The 14,579-nt window shown below is 40.1% G+C and overlaps 2 protein-coding genes across 3 annotated transcripts; both read left to right on the top strand.

Annotated features, from left to right (window-relative positions):
- The first annotated feature begins 268 nt into the window (after window positions 1-268).
- LOC122040169 (alpha carbonic anhydrase 7-like) lies at window positions 269-1,796 on the top strand. The gene is made up of 7 exons (XM_042599515.1): window positions 269-377; window positions 449-666; window positions 755-861; window positions 935-1,037; window positions 1,248-1,415; window positions 1,527-1,580; window positions 1,646-1,796. Exons 1-7 carry the CDS (start codon window positions 281-283, stop codon window positions 1,727-1,729), a joined length of 831 nt encoding a protein of 276 aa, XP_042455449.1. The 5' UTR covers window positions 269-280; the 3' UTR covers window positions 1,730-1,796.
- Window positions 1,797-2,282: 486 nt separating this feature from the next.
- On the top strand, window positions 2,283-3,903 carry LOC122040168 (F-box protein At1g10780-like). 2 transcript variants are annotated; one of them, XM_042599514.1, is made up of 4 exons: window positions 2,283-3,135; window positions 3,217-3,329; window positions 3,394-3,497; window positions 3,583-3,720. In XM_042599514.1, the coding sequence occupies exons 1-4, from the start codon at window positions 2,358-2,360 to the stop codon at window positions 3,590-3,592; spliced, it is 1,005 nt and encodes a 334-aa protein (XP_042455448.1). In that variant the 5' UTR covers window positions 2,283-2,357; the 3' UTR covers window positions 3,593-3,720. The 2 variants fall into 2 exon arrangements, with proteins under 2 accessions (XP_042455448.1, XP_042455447.1); XM_042599513.1 differs by having other exon boundaries at window positions 3,217-3,497; window positions 3,583-3,903.
- The last annotated feature ends 10,676 nt before the right edge of the window (window positions 3,904-14,579 follow it).

Here is a 14,579-nt window from a genome sequence, read left to right as displayed (position 1 = left end):
AAAGAATAAATGCCCATGTAATGAGTATCCTTCCCAGCGAAGAACAACTCATCCAGCAGTTTTATATGTAAGTAAATATTGTTCCGACCCTCGCTGTGCAAGCAAGAAATCTAATTCATCCAATAAAAAAATATATATAAAGAAATAAATCATGTGCAAAAAGAAAGACAGTAATCTCCCTTGCTTGCTACTTTTTTTGATTCACTTACTCTCTTCGTTCCCGCTGATCTGTATATATGTATGCGCCTTCTTCTTCTTCGTTCTTGAAGAGCGGTCATCAATGGCGGATCACAGCATCAGACTCACGACCCTCTCTGCTTTCCTTGTCCTGTTCGTCCTTCTCTTGCAATCTCACATCGCAATCTCTGAAGAAGTCGGTACGTGATCAAGCTTCGCGGCTTAAAAATTTGAACTTGATGTGTATTTATGATCAAAAGCTTGATTGCAGATGACGAGATGGAGTTCAGCTACGAGAAAGGGAGCGAGGTGGGGCCGGAGCACTGGGGGCACATCCACAAGGAGTGGGCGGCCTGCAGCAAAGGCCGGATGCAGTCGCCGGTGGACCTCTCCCACGAGCGCGTCCAGGTTCTGCCCCTCTTGGGCCGCCTCCGCCGTTCCTACCGCCCCGTCCCCGCCGTGCTCAAAAACCGCGGCCACGACATCATGGTGAGTGATCTGATGAAAAAAAAAATTGATTTTGATCATGCCAAAAAGATAAAGATGCGATTTTGATCCTGAATCGTCAATCTGGCAGCTCCGGTTCGAAGGCAACGCCGGAAGTGTGAGAATCAACGGAAGCGAGTACGCTCTGAAGCAGCTGCACTGGCACTCGCCGTCGGAGCACACCATCAACGGACGCAGGTGCGTCGATCTCGATCCCTCCCTTCATCTCCAAACTCTTCGAATTCAACAAATCTGAGCTATCTTTTCGCAGGTTCCATATGGAGCTCCACATGGTTCATCAGACGGCCGACAACCGCACTGCCGTCGTTGGCATTCTCTACACCCTCGGCCGCAGTGAACCCTTCCTCGCCAAGGTCCTTCATTCACGTATATATAGGATTTGATTATGTTGTGCGCCCACCGTTCACGCCCAACATAGGCGCCTGAGTGCCCCCGGAAGTGGTCCGGACGCCCGACTGCACTCAGGCGTCCCCCCACGGGGTGCTCAGCATATCACCCCGGGGGTATATAACTGAAAAACTATTAAAATATCTCCTAAAATTTAAATAAATTTCTTGATGCAGATGGAGAGATACATCGATATGATCAAAGACAAACATGAAGCAGAGGAAGAGGTGGGCCTGGTGGATCCAAGGGTTATAAAGAGAGGGAGCAGGAAATACTACAGATACATGGGCTCTTTAACCACACCCCCTTGCACTGAAGGTGTAGTTTGGACCATCATCAAGAAGGTAAGTCGAAAAACATTGGTCTTATCATTGATAAGGTATAAGGTTAGGATTAGAGTTTAGTCTTTATCGATGTTTTGAGATTAATTAGTAAGGATGGTTGTGGTTTTGCAGGTTAGAACAGTGTCAAGGGAACAAGTAAGACGGCTGAGAGAAGCTGTTCACGATGTAAGTAATAATTTTTTTAATCATTATTAGATAAAGTAATTAAGGATTATTAAATTCATTTGCAGCACGCGTCGATGAATGCAAGGCCAATACAGGAAATCAACAATAGGGGAATAGGTTTATTTCGTCCTCGACGAAAAGGAAATTGATGATTTGATGGGTGTATTTTTCTTTGTATTTTATCTTGTTTTTATTCAATGAATAAATGAGAATAAGTGATGGAATTAATCTTCTATGTGTCATGAAAATGAGAAGTAATACACAATTGAATTGAGTAAGTATGATTTATATATCAAAGAAGAAGGTAGAGAACACGGAATTAAGAGATAACAAATTCTTTGATCCATAAATTATGGACCAAGGACGATTTACTATATGAAGATCAAGTAGGTGGGAATCTTGATTTGAATGGATCTTACCTATTTAAAAATAAAATCTATCTAAATTAAAAGTCCTCATACAATAAACTATCATTCATAATTTATGAATCAAAAAATTCCTAGAATTTAGGAGGTTTAGGAACCGTTCATTTGAATATGATTTACTCGCCTAAATGATGGGCCGGGTACGGGTCGGTCTTTTCCTGGGTTAAGGCCGGTCTGGTTAAAGCGTTGGCATTTGAGAAAATGAAAAAAACTTTTTCCAATTGTTTTTTTATGTTAATTATATTTAAAATTGATTGCGTCGAATGTCGATGCAGAGAGCCAATTTTACTCTAAACCCTAAAATTCTAAAACAGACCCAAAAAATTCGAAAAAGGTCGCCGTTACCTCTTCGATGTCCCTGGAAACGATGACGAGGAAGAAAGGTCGTCGTTTTCCCGGCGAGAGGACGACGATGGAGTCGCTTCCAGACGACATGCTGCGCCGGATCCTCTCCAGGCTGTGCGACGCCCGAGACGTCGCCGCTTGCTCCCCCGTCTCCCGGCGCTGGCGAGAGGCCACCGCCTTCATCCCTTCCCTCCACTTCCTCAGCAATGCCTTGCAAGGAGGCGGAACCCCTGCCGACGCCGACATCTTACGCATGGTTTCCGCCGCCGCCTCGTCCCTCGAGGATCTCGTCATCCACTGCCCCTTTTCCGGCCGCAGTCTCGCCTCCTGCCTCGCCCTCTGCGGCCAATCCCTCCGCTCCCTCGATCTCCGCGTGGACTTGTTGGACGGCGGGCTCGACTGCGTCAGCCTCGCCAAAGGGTTAGAGTCTCTCAAGCTCTGGCATCCCTCCCTGATTTCTTCTCCCAATTGGGGTTTGTCCGCCTACGGGAGATTGCGCAGATTGGAGATGGTCGGCGGCATGGTTCTCAGCGAACATTTGGCCGACGTGATGCGTGCTTGCCCCCATCTCACTGACTTGATCCTGATTAGATGCTGTTCGGAAGGCGCGATCTCGATTGAACTGGAGCGATTGGAGAGATGCAAATTGGATCTCTATTTGACAGTGCATTGTTCCCTAAATCTGAACTCGCCGAGGCTTCAAGACCTTGATATCCAAGGATTTTTCCGGATTCAAGTCGGCCATAATCACCGGTTAAAGAGGCTTTCCATCGCAAACAATGAAGGTGAATTCCACAACACCAAAATCACAACTTTCCTATCCATTAAGCTCAAATTCAAGTTGAATGATTTCAAGTGTTCGTTAGGTAATGTGACGATGGTGGATGTGGGGAAGCTACCGGAGCTGGAGTATTTGTCGATCGAAGGTCAACACTGGTATTGGAGTGAGATAAGGACTCTTCTGCGAAATGCAATTGAGGTGGAGCTTTTGGTCATTAACATTGAATATTCTGGCGATTTTCTTGAACCTGAAACTTTTCCAGCGATTCAATTGGAAGAATTCTTCGGCAACCACAGGAAACTACGTAAGTTGGAGATCCACGGTGCGTTCTTCGCAGCATTTCAGCATGGTATTAGTCCAGAAGATGTGAGTTTTGAGTTCCGCTCTTATTTTGGTAATTCATTGACGATGATCCTTGTTTAGAATTAATTTCTCATTTTTGATGTCGCAGTTGGAGTTAGAGTTCATGATTTCTTCCTCTCTCGAGGAGCTGATCGTCGCAGTGAGCTCGCCGCTGCATTTGAAGGAGAAGGCGAACACACTCGAATATTTGCTGAAGCATTGCGTGAAGCTGCGGAGGATATTGATCAGAATCTCGCAGATGGTCAGGGATGAGAAGTTTGATGATTTCTTTGAAGACATTGGCAATATCAGGAACTTGTACTGCACGATCATCCATATTGACTTACCATTATCTACTGTGCCTGTGTAAACTATACCATGCAGCTCTCTATTAGTTCTAATGTCTACAAGATTATTAATCCTTTGCATGTGGTTTGAGATTGCATATAATGGATAGACTAGCAGAATATTTTTAAAAATACTTATCATTACTTCCAGTCGGAGCTTTCTCCCTGGTCATAACTCGATAGCGAGCCATAACCCACGAAGGGACGAAGTTTGATCTTATTCGGCATTTCAAGTTCATTTCTGCAGCTAAAGACCAGGAAAACAAAACTCATTGATTTTTTCTTTTCAGCATTCTATATTTTTCACAACTCGTATCTCAAGTCCCCATAAATATCAATGAGAAAACACTTCAGGAAAAAAAAAAGAAATTAGCTCACTAATGGCATTCGATATTGAACCAAAATATGCTTGGTCTTGGTCTTCAAGTTTCAGCACCAGACGAGTTGCTTCCGTCCATATACTCGGGCACAATCTTCAGTGGTCTCTACTTCTCATACTGGGAAAAGAATGAAGCAAAGCAGCATGTGTGAAAGATACAAAAACAAAGAAAGAAAATGGAATAATGCTGAAGGACAAAGGCAGTGGTTTCAGAATCACTCAAATAGTTAAGCTTGAAGACGTGGAGCACAATGTTTTTATCCATTAAATTGCTTGTGTATAAACAAATAAAAATCCAAACGTGGACGAATTTGTAGATCATGTTAATTAGGCCAATAGTTGCCTTCGCAGATCTCTCTCCTAAATGTCTATAATAAGTCAAACCGATGGCACACTTAAAAGGGAATGAGGAGAGTGTGATAAGAGAATTTGAGTAGAGAGAAATTTGAGATAGAATGATGAAAAAGATTGAGAAGAAAGAAAGTATAATGAGAGAGGAAGTGTAATGAGAAAAAAAATAAGAAAAGAGTGTATTGTGAGATAGAAAGCATGAGTAGAAAGTTGAAGAGAGAGTTAGTTTAATGAGAATGAAAGTATGATGGAAGAGAATAAAAAGAGAGTACAATAAAAGAAAATGAGAAGAGAGATCGTATGATGAAAGAAAATGAGGAGAAAGAAAATATGATAAGAGAGAAAGTGCGATGAGATAATGAAAATAAAGGAAATATAATGAGAGAGAATAAGGAAAGAGAAAATAATTTGAAAGAAAAATTGAACAAATATATTAAGAATATTTTCCTCTAACACTTAATTTTCATTTTTATTCACATCAAAATCTAAAGAAGTAGATGAGTTTCATCATTATCTAAACTTTTAGCTTTCATTCCAAAATTTTGATTGTATTTCCATCAATCAAACACAAGTTTTAGAATGAATTCAATTCTCCATTCTCATACTCATACCCATATCCATATCCATACTCATATCCATGCCTATATAGGTTTAGAAATGGTTGCAACCTACACCATGCATTAATTACAATATCTTCGTCATCTGCACCAACATTATCTTCGCCTTCGCATGTTGGAGTGGCTTGCCAGGATCTCCTCAACCCCGGTCAAACCCTCCGATGAAGTACGTCAAGGGTTTTTTTTTTTGTCAGCGGCACCAACAATCTTCAATAAATGTGTGAGTTGAATCGTCCATTGCCCACCAATGACTAAGCCATGACTATATATGTTATGTGACTGAAACACTAACCATCCACATTGATACGGTGCATGGTCGTGGGGTCAATAAGATGATGAGGTTAGGAGTCAAGACCACAGTGTTAGAATGTATACTAAAAGTCTAGCTTTTGGTATAAAACATTTATCTAGAAATAAGAATCACATTGGTCAAATGTCTACATTTGTGATAAATGTAGTTGTTCAATTAATTTATATTGTAGATAACATGGTGTGTGGTGTCACACACAGAAGATCATGTTATCAGTACCTTATAAATTATAAACAGTAGCTCACGACCAAGATGGAAAGGAACAAACCATTGGAAGGTCGTAGTGTAATTAGATATTAATTTATCTTAACTATATAATTACACTAGTACACTTAGAGTGTATTGAGTAGGACCATTTGAGGTCGTTCCTTTTATACTGACTTTATAAAGGAACAAAGACCTCAGTTATTATGGAAGTGTGTGCTCTTAATCCTAATATAATAACAAGCATATATATTTGATATTTCTTTCTTTAATTTATCAATGGGTGATATTTAGTTCGATAAATCAATATGCCCGATAAGTTGGGAAATGATATCACTTATAGTGTGTGTTGTTGATTATAGAAGGAAATTGTGTCCTAGTGATCTAGGTTGAGAATGTCCCCAAGAGGAGCTCATAAGGATTGTCATGTTAAACCCTGCAGGTGGACTTAGTCCGACATGACGATGAAGTTGAGTGGTACTACTCTTGGAGCTAGATATTAATTAAGTGAGTTGTCAGTAACTTACTTAATTAGTGGACATTTGTTATCTTAAACACAGAGAGACTAACACACTCATAATAAGAAGGAGCCCAAAATGTAATTTGGGATTGGTGCGGTAGTTCAATAATAGTTCTTTAGTGGAATGAATTATTATTGATAAAATTAAGTTGTGTGTTCGGGGCGAACACGGGATGCTTAATTTTATCAGGAGACCAAAACCAATTCCTCCTCTCGGTCCCTATCGTAGCCTCTAGTATATAGAGATTTATACCCACCGCATACCCATCCAATGGGGCCGGCCATGCTAGCTTGGAACCCAAGCTAGGGCCGGCCAAGACCAAGTGGATGAGTCATGTAGGTGGCCGGCCAAAGCTTGGGTCCCAAGCTTAGGTGGCCGACCACTAGAATATTAAAAAGGATTTTTATTAAAATTATTTCTTATGTGAATATCATGATTTTAAAAAAGAGTTTAAAAATTAAAAATTTCCTTTTATAGCTTTCTACAAAAGATTAAGAGAAGAGATTAATCTCTTTCCTTATTTGTAGATTAAAAGGATGGTTTTAATTTTTGGTAAAAACTTTCCTTATTTGTAAATCATCTACATGTTTAAAAGAGAGTTTAAAATTTGAAATCTTTCCTTATTTGTTGATTAAAGGAGGATTTTAAATTTTAAGAAAACTTTCCTTTTTAACCATGTTCATGATTTAAAAGAGAGTTTAAAATTAAATATTCTCTTTTATAAGTTTCTACAAAAGATTAAGAAAAGATTTGATATCTTTCCTTATTTGTAGATTAAAAGAGGTTTTAATTTTTAGAGATAACTTTCTTTTTATCCACATGTTTAAAAGAAAGATTTTAATTTATTAAATTTTCTTTTTATAAACCAATCATAAATGGATAAAAATTATTGGAGAAATTTTTTATAAAAATTTATGGAGACAAATTAGGAAGTTTTAATTAATTAAAACTCTCCTTGTTTGTAGCTTTTATATGGCCGGCCAAATAAAATTGAGAAAGAAAATTATTTTTAATTAAATAAATTTTCCTTTTCAATAGCAAAAGAATTAAGGAAGTTTTTATTTAAATTTCCTTATTTGCCAAGACCAAGGATTATAAAAGAGGGGGTAGAGGTGCCTTCATGGATGAATAACTCTATTATTTTTCTCCCTCTTTTCTTCCTTGGGTGTGGCCGGCCCTTTCTTTCCTCTCCTCTCCTTTGTGTGGCGAAACCTTCTCATGGTGGAGATAGCTTTGGTGGCCAGAACTAAGAAGGAGAAGAAGGAGAGAAAAGAAGCCTCTTTTCTAGCATCCCTTGGAGCATGGTGGTGGTGCCCGAACCTCTTCATCCTAGGAGAAGTTTTGATGGCCGAAACTTGTAAGGAAGAAGAAGGTGCTAGGTGGTTCTCATCTCGGAAGATCGTTGCTCACACAACGTCCGAGGTTATAAGAGGAATACGGTAGAAGATCAAGAGGTCTTTCTAAAAGGTATAACTAGTAATTTTTCTTTCCGCATCATACTAGTTATTTTTGGAAATAATACTAAATACAAGAGGCATACGATTCTAGTGTTTCGAATTTGTTTTCGATATAGTGTTCTTTTGTTTTTCTTTTCCTTGTGATTTGATTGTTCTTTTCGGTTGACCTAAAGTTATTTTAGGAAATTAAATATTAGCTTTCCTTAAAAGGTTTTGTCTAGTCGGTGGTGGTTGCTCCCATATCCAAGAAGGCCATGTGCCTCGCCACGTCAGTACTGGGAATCAATTTTGAAAATTAATATTTAATGGAATTAATAACTTAGGTGATTTGGATCAAACGTGTTAAGTTCCGCAGGAGATCCAAGTCAAAACCTAAAAGAACAAATAGATTAAGTTTTGGATCAAACGTGTTAAGTTTCGCAGGCGATCCAAAATTTAATTTAAAAGAACACATGATAGCTAGGAAAAGGTTCAGACCTTTGTACAAAATTTTTGTACAGTGCAACCTCTAGGTTTTCCGAGTAGCAACCAACAATTGGTATCAGAGCTAGGGTTTTGCCTCTGTGTATTTGGTATTAGTTTAATTATGCACATGTCATACATAATTTAGGCAGGATAATAGTAGGATGTGCTAACTTTGTGGATGCAGGATCCAACTATTATGGCTTATAGTTATTATGTGTGTGATTGGACCCTTGGACATGTCAAGGGCATTTATTGTGTGTGCATGATTGTATTATAAAATACAGCAGGAGCTGTATTTAGTTTTATTAGGATTTTATTTTTGATCTAGTTTACATGTACATTCCTTTTATGGAATATAGGATCGATGAATGTAAATTTTATTTTATGTTCGATCTAGTTTACATGTACATTCCTTCGAGGAATATAGGATCAAAATGTAAAATTCTATTTATGTCGCGGATCGAATCTTGCAAAGCGTGGAACCTTCTAAGGACCAAAGGCGCAGCGGAACTAGGAGCAAGATGGATGTGACAGATAGACCTGGTGGCAATGGCCAAATATGGCAGCAGCTTGGGATGACAACACATGGAGGACAACAAGAGATAAAAGCCATAATAGTTGAAAATTAGATTTTCTATTTATTGCTTTTATATTGTGCTGTGTGTGCATGTTAGTTTACATATTTAGTAGGCTAGGATAGTTAAAATTCCTCATTTATAAATAACTAAGTGGGAGAGGGATTTTTAAGTAAATCCCATGGTCTCCATTACTGGTTTGTAAGTGATGCAAACAAGCTTGCGCGTTGGCTCTGAGTGCCTTCCTCCATAACGGATGAGCTTGTTTGTGGATCACTAGAACAGACTTCCATTTTTGGATGACTATAGGAAGTTAATTAAGAGCGTGTGATCTTCCCCAACGGAAGGGGCATAATCTTATTAATGGACTTAGTGTCAAGTAATGGTATACACTTAGACACATCTAATAGTATCCTCCCCATCGGAGTCACTGCTATTATTTGTGTGACTAAATGATACCAACTATTAATTTTATTTGTCAAAAAGTTAGGTTGACAAGATAATAAAATTAATGAGTTAAAACCCTCCTTTTACAAATGTTGAATTTGTATACGTCCACACTAACGTGGCATGCAAAATTCACGGTGTTTGAGGGATTGGTGAATTTAAATAATATTGTTTGAGGAATCAATGTTATTTTAAATTCAAAAAGTTTTGACCAAATATTTGATCAAAGACAGATCAACTATTAATTTTATTCGTCATAAAGTAAAGTTGAGGAGATAATAAAATTAATGAATAAAATCTCCTCTTCGATTTTGTATACGTTCACACTATCGTGGCATACAAAATTCATTGGGATTTTTAGGAGTTGATCTTGACCAAATATTTTTGTGATTCTTAGGATTTAAAATGTTTGTCAATCCCCTAGTAGTCATACTATAGAAAAGACTTAGTAGTCCCAATTGTAATGATTGGAAATAGGACTTGGACATTAAGGTAGACTGTCTTCTTAGAATTAAGAACAATATAGGTGTATTTAATTCATTAGTTGAAACATGTTTAGTGGTGTTATCTACCAGAACCTGGAGTGTAGATACAGATGCCATTAATCATGTTCGCAATTCATTGCAGGGTTCCTGGAAACCCAGCAACTAAATGAAAATTAAAACACCGTCCACATGGGCACTACTGTAAAAATGGTAGCTGTTGCAGTGGGAGATGTTTATCTTTTGATAAGAATAAAACATGGATTTTTGAGTAATTGTCTTTACGCACCAAGTTTAGAAAGAACTAGTTTTCAGTTTCTAAACTATTCAAAGAACTTGATATTCTGTCTCTTTAATAACAAAGTTGTTATTAAGAAAGAGAGGGAAGTTATCTGTTCTGGTACGTTGGTTGGCAATTTATAAATCCAATAACTCTCATGATGCAACAAATGGAAATTAGTAACACATTTTCTAACTTTAAGAGAAAGTAACCTACGAAAATGAACCAATTATATCTTTGGCATCTAAGGCTAGGTTATATTAACTTGAGTAGGATTCATTGGTAGCTGATGAACTTTTGGGTTCATTAGTAGTGGAAATTTTTCCAACCTGCGAGTCTTACTTGGAAGGAAAAATAACCAAGAAGTTTTTAAGTCTAAGGGGTATGGAGTCAAAGATATGTTGAAATTGGTTCATTCTGATTTGTGTGATCCTATGACTATCCAGACAAGAGGTAGTATTGAATATTTCGTCTATTTTATTGACAACTATTCAAGATACAAATAAATTTACTTAATGTACCGCAAGACTAAGTACTTTGATTAGTTCAAAGAGTACAAGACTGATGCGGAGAAATGTTAAAGTAAAAGTCACTATGGTAAGATCGTAGTGGCAAGTACCTCTTGGGAGAATTTAGGAGTCACTTATCAGAAGTAGGGATTCAATCCCAACTAACTGCACCTGGTACACCCCTACAGAATGGTGTAGTAGAAAGAAGGTATAAGACTCTTATAGAAATAAGGAGATTGATGATGAATTACCAAATTCATTTTAAGGATATGCTCTGGAAACGGAAGTGAACATAGTACCTTCCAAAGTCATAACTCTCTACTCATATAGAATTGCTGAATAAGCGTAAGCCTATTTTGAAGCATATTTGGATTCAGGTAGTTCAGCACATATGCTGAAGAGAGACAATGATAAGTTGGACAGGAATTCACTTGTTTGTGGGTTATCCTAGAGAAATGCAAGTAGGTTTATAGTCTTAAAAATCAGGATCCAGCCCCGATAGCAATCAAGAACGGGGCTCACAGATCAGATACAGCTGAGGGTTGGATCCACAGGCCAAATACAGCTAAGGAGTAGGCCCACAGGCCAGGTAAGGGCGCAGAAGGAAAGGCCTCGAGCGAAACACAGTGGGCCAGGATCCAGACGTGGCGTACAAGTCGGAATGTGCAAGCCATGGATAACAATAGACGAATGCAGGTCGGGAAATAGACCTGGCGTACAGGTCGGGACGTACAAGCCATGGATAACAGTAGACAGATGCAGGTGGGGAAACAGACCTGGTGTACAGGTCGGGACGTACATGCCATGGATAACAGCGGACAAATGCGGGTCGAGAAACAGACCTGGCGTACAGGTCAAGACGTACAAGCCATGGATAACAGTAGACAGATGTAGGTCGGGAAACAGACCTGGCGTACAGGTAGGGACGTACATGTCATGGATAACAGCAGACAGAAGCAGGTCGGGATATAGACCTAGCGTACAAGTCGGGACGTACAAGCCATGGATAACAACAGAAACTGATCGGGATTCATACCAGACGTACAGGTCGGGACGTACATGCCATGGATAACAACGGACAGAAGCAGGTCGGGATACAGATCTAGCGTATAGGTCGGAACATACAAGCCATGGATAACAATAGAGGCAGATCGGGACAGAGACTTGGCGTATAGATCGGAACGTATAGGCTATGGATAACGGCAGACAGAAGCAGGTCGAGATACAGGCTTGGTGTGCAGGTCAGAACGTACAGGCCATGGATAACGGCGGACAGAAGCAGGTCAGGATACAGACCTGGTGTACAGGTCGAGACATACAAATCATGGATAATAGCATATAGAAGCAGGTCGGAGTACAAACCGCGGAATGCAGACCTGATGTCCAGACACTATAGGACAAACAAGCCAGGGAATCATAACTGTCTGTCAGAGAATAATCAGTGTGTCAGGGAATATGCTAATAGTCGGGACTCATCACTCCTTTGGTTATGTCGCCAGTCTATGAGGAGGTGTCGCGTGTCATTCACCGCCAGACAAAACCTGACAGTCGACATTCCCTGACACCCGCCAGGTCCCAGAAACATCTATTGCAGTATAAAAAGGGATGCTTTGTCCCTCATGCAGGTACACTCACTCGTCATTTCTCACTAGTCTTTACTTTTTGTCCTTTCTCTGTATTTTCTGGTGAAAAAGTACCTAACTTGAGCGTCGGAGGGCCTGACCCGGAGACTTTTTCCCTGGTTTCTGGTCTCTAACGACTCGTGGGCTCGTCTGAGTGTGCGTAGAGCCGCAATGTCATCACCCCGGTCATATTCCTGTTAGAGTGTATACTAAAAGCCTAGTTTTTGTGTAAACATTTATTTAGAAATAAAGAATCACAATGATCAAATACCTACATTTATTTGTTAAGTGTGGTTGTTCAATTAATTTATATTGTAGATAACATGATGTGTGGTGTCACACACAGAAGATCATGTTATCAGTTCTTTATAAATTATAAACAGTTGCTCACGACTAAGATGGAAAGGAACAAACCATCGGAAAAGTCGTAGTGTAATTAGGTATTAGTTTATCTTGACTAATAAATTACACTAATACACTCTAAGTGTATTGAGTAGGACCATTTTAGGTAAGTTCTTTTTATACTGACTTGATAAAAGAACTAGACCTTAGTTATTATGGAAGTGTGTACTCTTAATCCTAATATAATAACAAACGCATATATTTAGTATTTATTTCTTTGACTTATCAATGGGTGAGATTTAGCTCGATAAATCAATAAGCCCGATAAGTTGGGAAATAGTATTATTTATAGTGTGTGTTGTTGATTATAGAAGAAAACTGTATCCTAGTAATCTAGGTTGAGAATGACCCCAAGAGGAACTCATTGTTGATACAGTCTGACCTGGATGTTGTTTTGATGTTAACACTGATTTAAGTTTGTATCAGATATTTAACTCAGATTGATTACTAATCTAGGTTGACTTGGTTGACCTGATTGAGAAAGTCCTAGCTGGGATGTTATGCAGTTGGAAAGTCCTGGTGAGTGAAGCCAGGCAGATTGGAAATCCTGGTGAGTGAAGCCAGGTGAAAACCCTAGTGAGTGAAGCTAGGTACAAATCCTGGTGAGGAAGCCAGGCAAGGGAAAATCCAGATGGATCAAGGGTGATCGGACATCTGGTGTTGGAAAGTCCAAGAAGGAAACTTGGCATGCGAAGTCAGAGAGGGCTCGGTAGCTCGTTCTCTGAACCTGATGGACTCGGAGAGGGCACGGTAGCTCGTTCTCCGGATTAGGTCAGAGAGGGTCCTAAGTGGACATTCCATGGCACATTGGATCGGTCGGTAGACCGATCGATGACACATGAATCGATGGATCGGTCGGCGACCGATCGGTGAAGTTCTATGGATCGGTCGATGACCGATCGGATGACACTCAATGCACATCGAGTGAAATCTGATCGGTTTGTAGACCGATCGAAAACACTCGATGGCACAGCGAGTGCAATCGATCGGCCGGGAGACCGATCGGGAGAAGATCGCGAAGAGAAAAGGGTGGATCGGTGCGTGGACGATCCACACTCAATCGATCGGTCCTCGCGATCGATCGAATAACCTCGACCGATCGAGTTGCACGATCGGTCCAGCTCGTGATCGGTCCGTGACCGATCCACACACTCGATTTGTTATTGTATCAGCGATTCCTTCACGCTTTTGATATACCTCATTCATTTATGTGATATAATCCTCTGTGCCGTTAGCTTTTGAGTTTGCAGGTTAACAGGTATCATTCCAAGCCTAATTTCAAATTAAGTTCATAAGAGGAATGCGACAAATGGTCTTTCTGCTGGTTTCAGCGATGGTGCATTTCGCATCAACGGATATCGTGATCCTGCGATCGCTTGACTCTGCGGATTGGTTCGAGCTCGAAGACGCCAAAGGATGATCGTGATATCATTGGTGTGAGTTCAGAGAACCGTAAGGAGGAAGAGGATTGGCGCAGTTTTTGACCAGATCGGTGACGGCAGAGATCAGGTTTGAGAAGCAATAGAAAACAGTGAGAGGAGAAGAACAACAACAAGAAAGCTTGAAAGAAAAGTCTGTGTGCGAAGTTCTTGAGCTCTCGAGTGAACTGCGATCTCTGTTCTGCTACTGATCCTCGCGTGGTTGTAAGCATTTTTATTCTCCTTTGCCACCGAGCTTCTGTAAGTCTCGTGCTTTAACTTAGATATTTCTTGAGACTTTGTGGGAAGGTTACTCCACCTAGAAGGAGGATCTTTAGCCGGAATTCTTCCGGTGCGATCTACCGAAGATCAAGGAGTCGTCCACCTTACGGATACGCCGAGGAGTAGGGGCACGAACCTCGTAAATCTGTGTATCAGTGTTTGTGTGCTGGTTTTCGTTTTGTTTTAGTTTGCTTATTCCGCTGCGCTAACTAGTTTCTGTGTAGAACTCTCTGCTTAAGTTTTTAAAGAGGCTATTCACCCCCCCCTCTAGCCATCTAAGATCCCAACAAGTGGTATCAGAGCAAGGGGCTCTTTGATTCGGATTAACACCCAAAAGAGCAAACAAGGATGACTATGAAGGAAGGCTTTAGCACAAATCGACCACCCTACTTCGAAGGAGCAGATTTTCAATATTGGAAGAGCCGCATGGAGTATTAC

The sequence above is a fragment of the Zingiber officinale genome, chromosome 2A (assembly GCF_018446385.1).
Source record: "Zingiber officinale cultivar Zhangliang chromosome 2A, Zo_v1.1, whole genome shotgun sequence".
Classification (NCBI taxonomy): Eukaryota; Viridiplantae; Streptophyta; class Magnoliopsida; order Zingiberales; family Zingiberaceae; genus Zingiber; species Zingiber officinale.
The sequence above is the reverse complement of the archived record's forward strand: the minus strand, read 5'-3'. Positions and strand labels throughout refer to the sequence as shown.

What these genes read in the sequence shown, in the direction of transcription:
- LOC122040168 (XM_042599513.1), top strand. Translation starts at nt 2,358, where the DNA reads ATGTCCCTGGAAACGATGACGAGGAAGAAAGGTCGTCGTTTTCCCGGC. An exon ending in TTCCATCGCAAACAATGAAG is followed by an intron (nt 3,136 to 3,216) that starts GTGAATTCCACA and finishes AGTGTTCGTTAG; the next exon opens with GTAATGTGACGATGGTGGAT. An exon ending in ATGGTATTAGTCCAGAAGAT is followed by an intron (nt 3,498 to 3,582) that starts GTGAGTTTTGAG and finishes TTGATGTCGCAG; the next exon opens with TTGGAGTTAGAGTTCATGAT.
- LOC122040169 (XM_042599515.1), top strand. Translation starts at nt 281, where the DNA reads ATGGCGGATCACAGCATCAGACTCACGACCCTCTCTGCTTTCCTTGTC. An exon ending in CACACCATCAACGGACGCAG is followed by an intron (nt 862 to 934) that starts GTGCGTCGATCT and finishes ATCTTTTCGCAG; the next exon opens with GTTCCATATGGAGCTCCACA. An exon ending in GTGAACCCTTCCTCGCCAAG is followed by an intron (nt 1,038 to 1,247) that starts GTCCTTCATTCA and finishes TTCTTGATGCAG; the next exon opens with ATGGAGAGATACATCGATAT.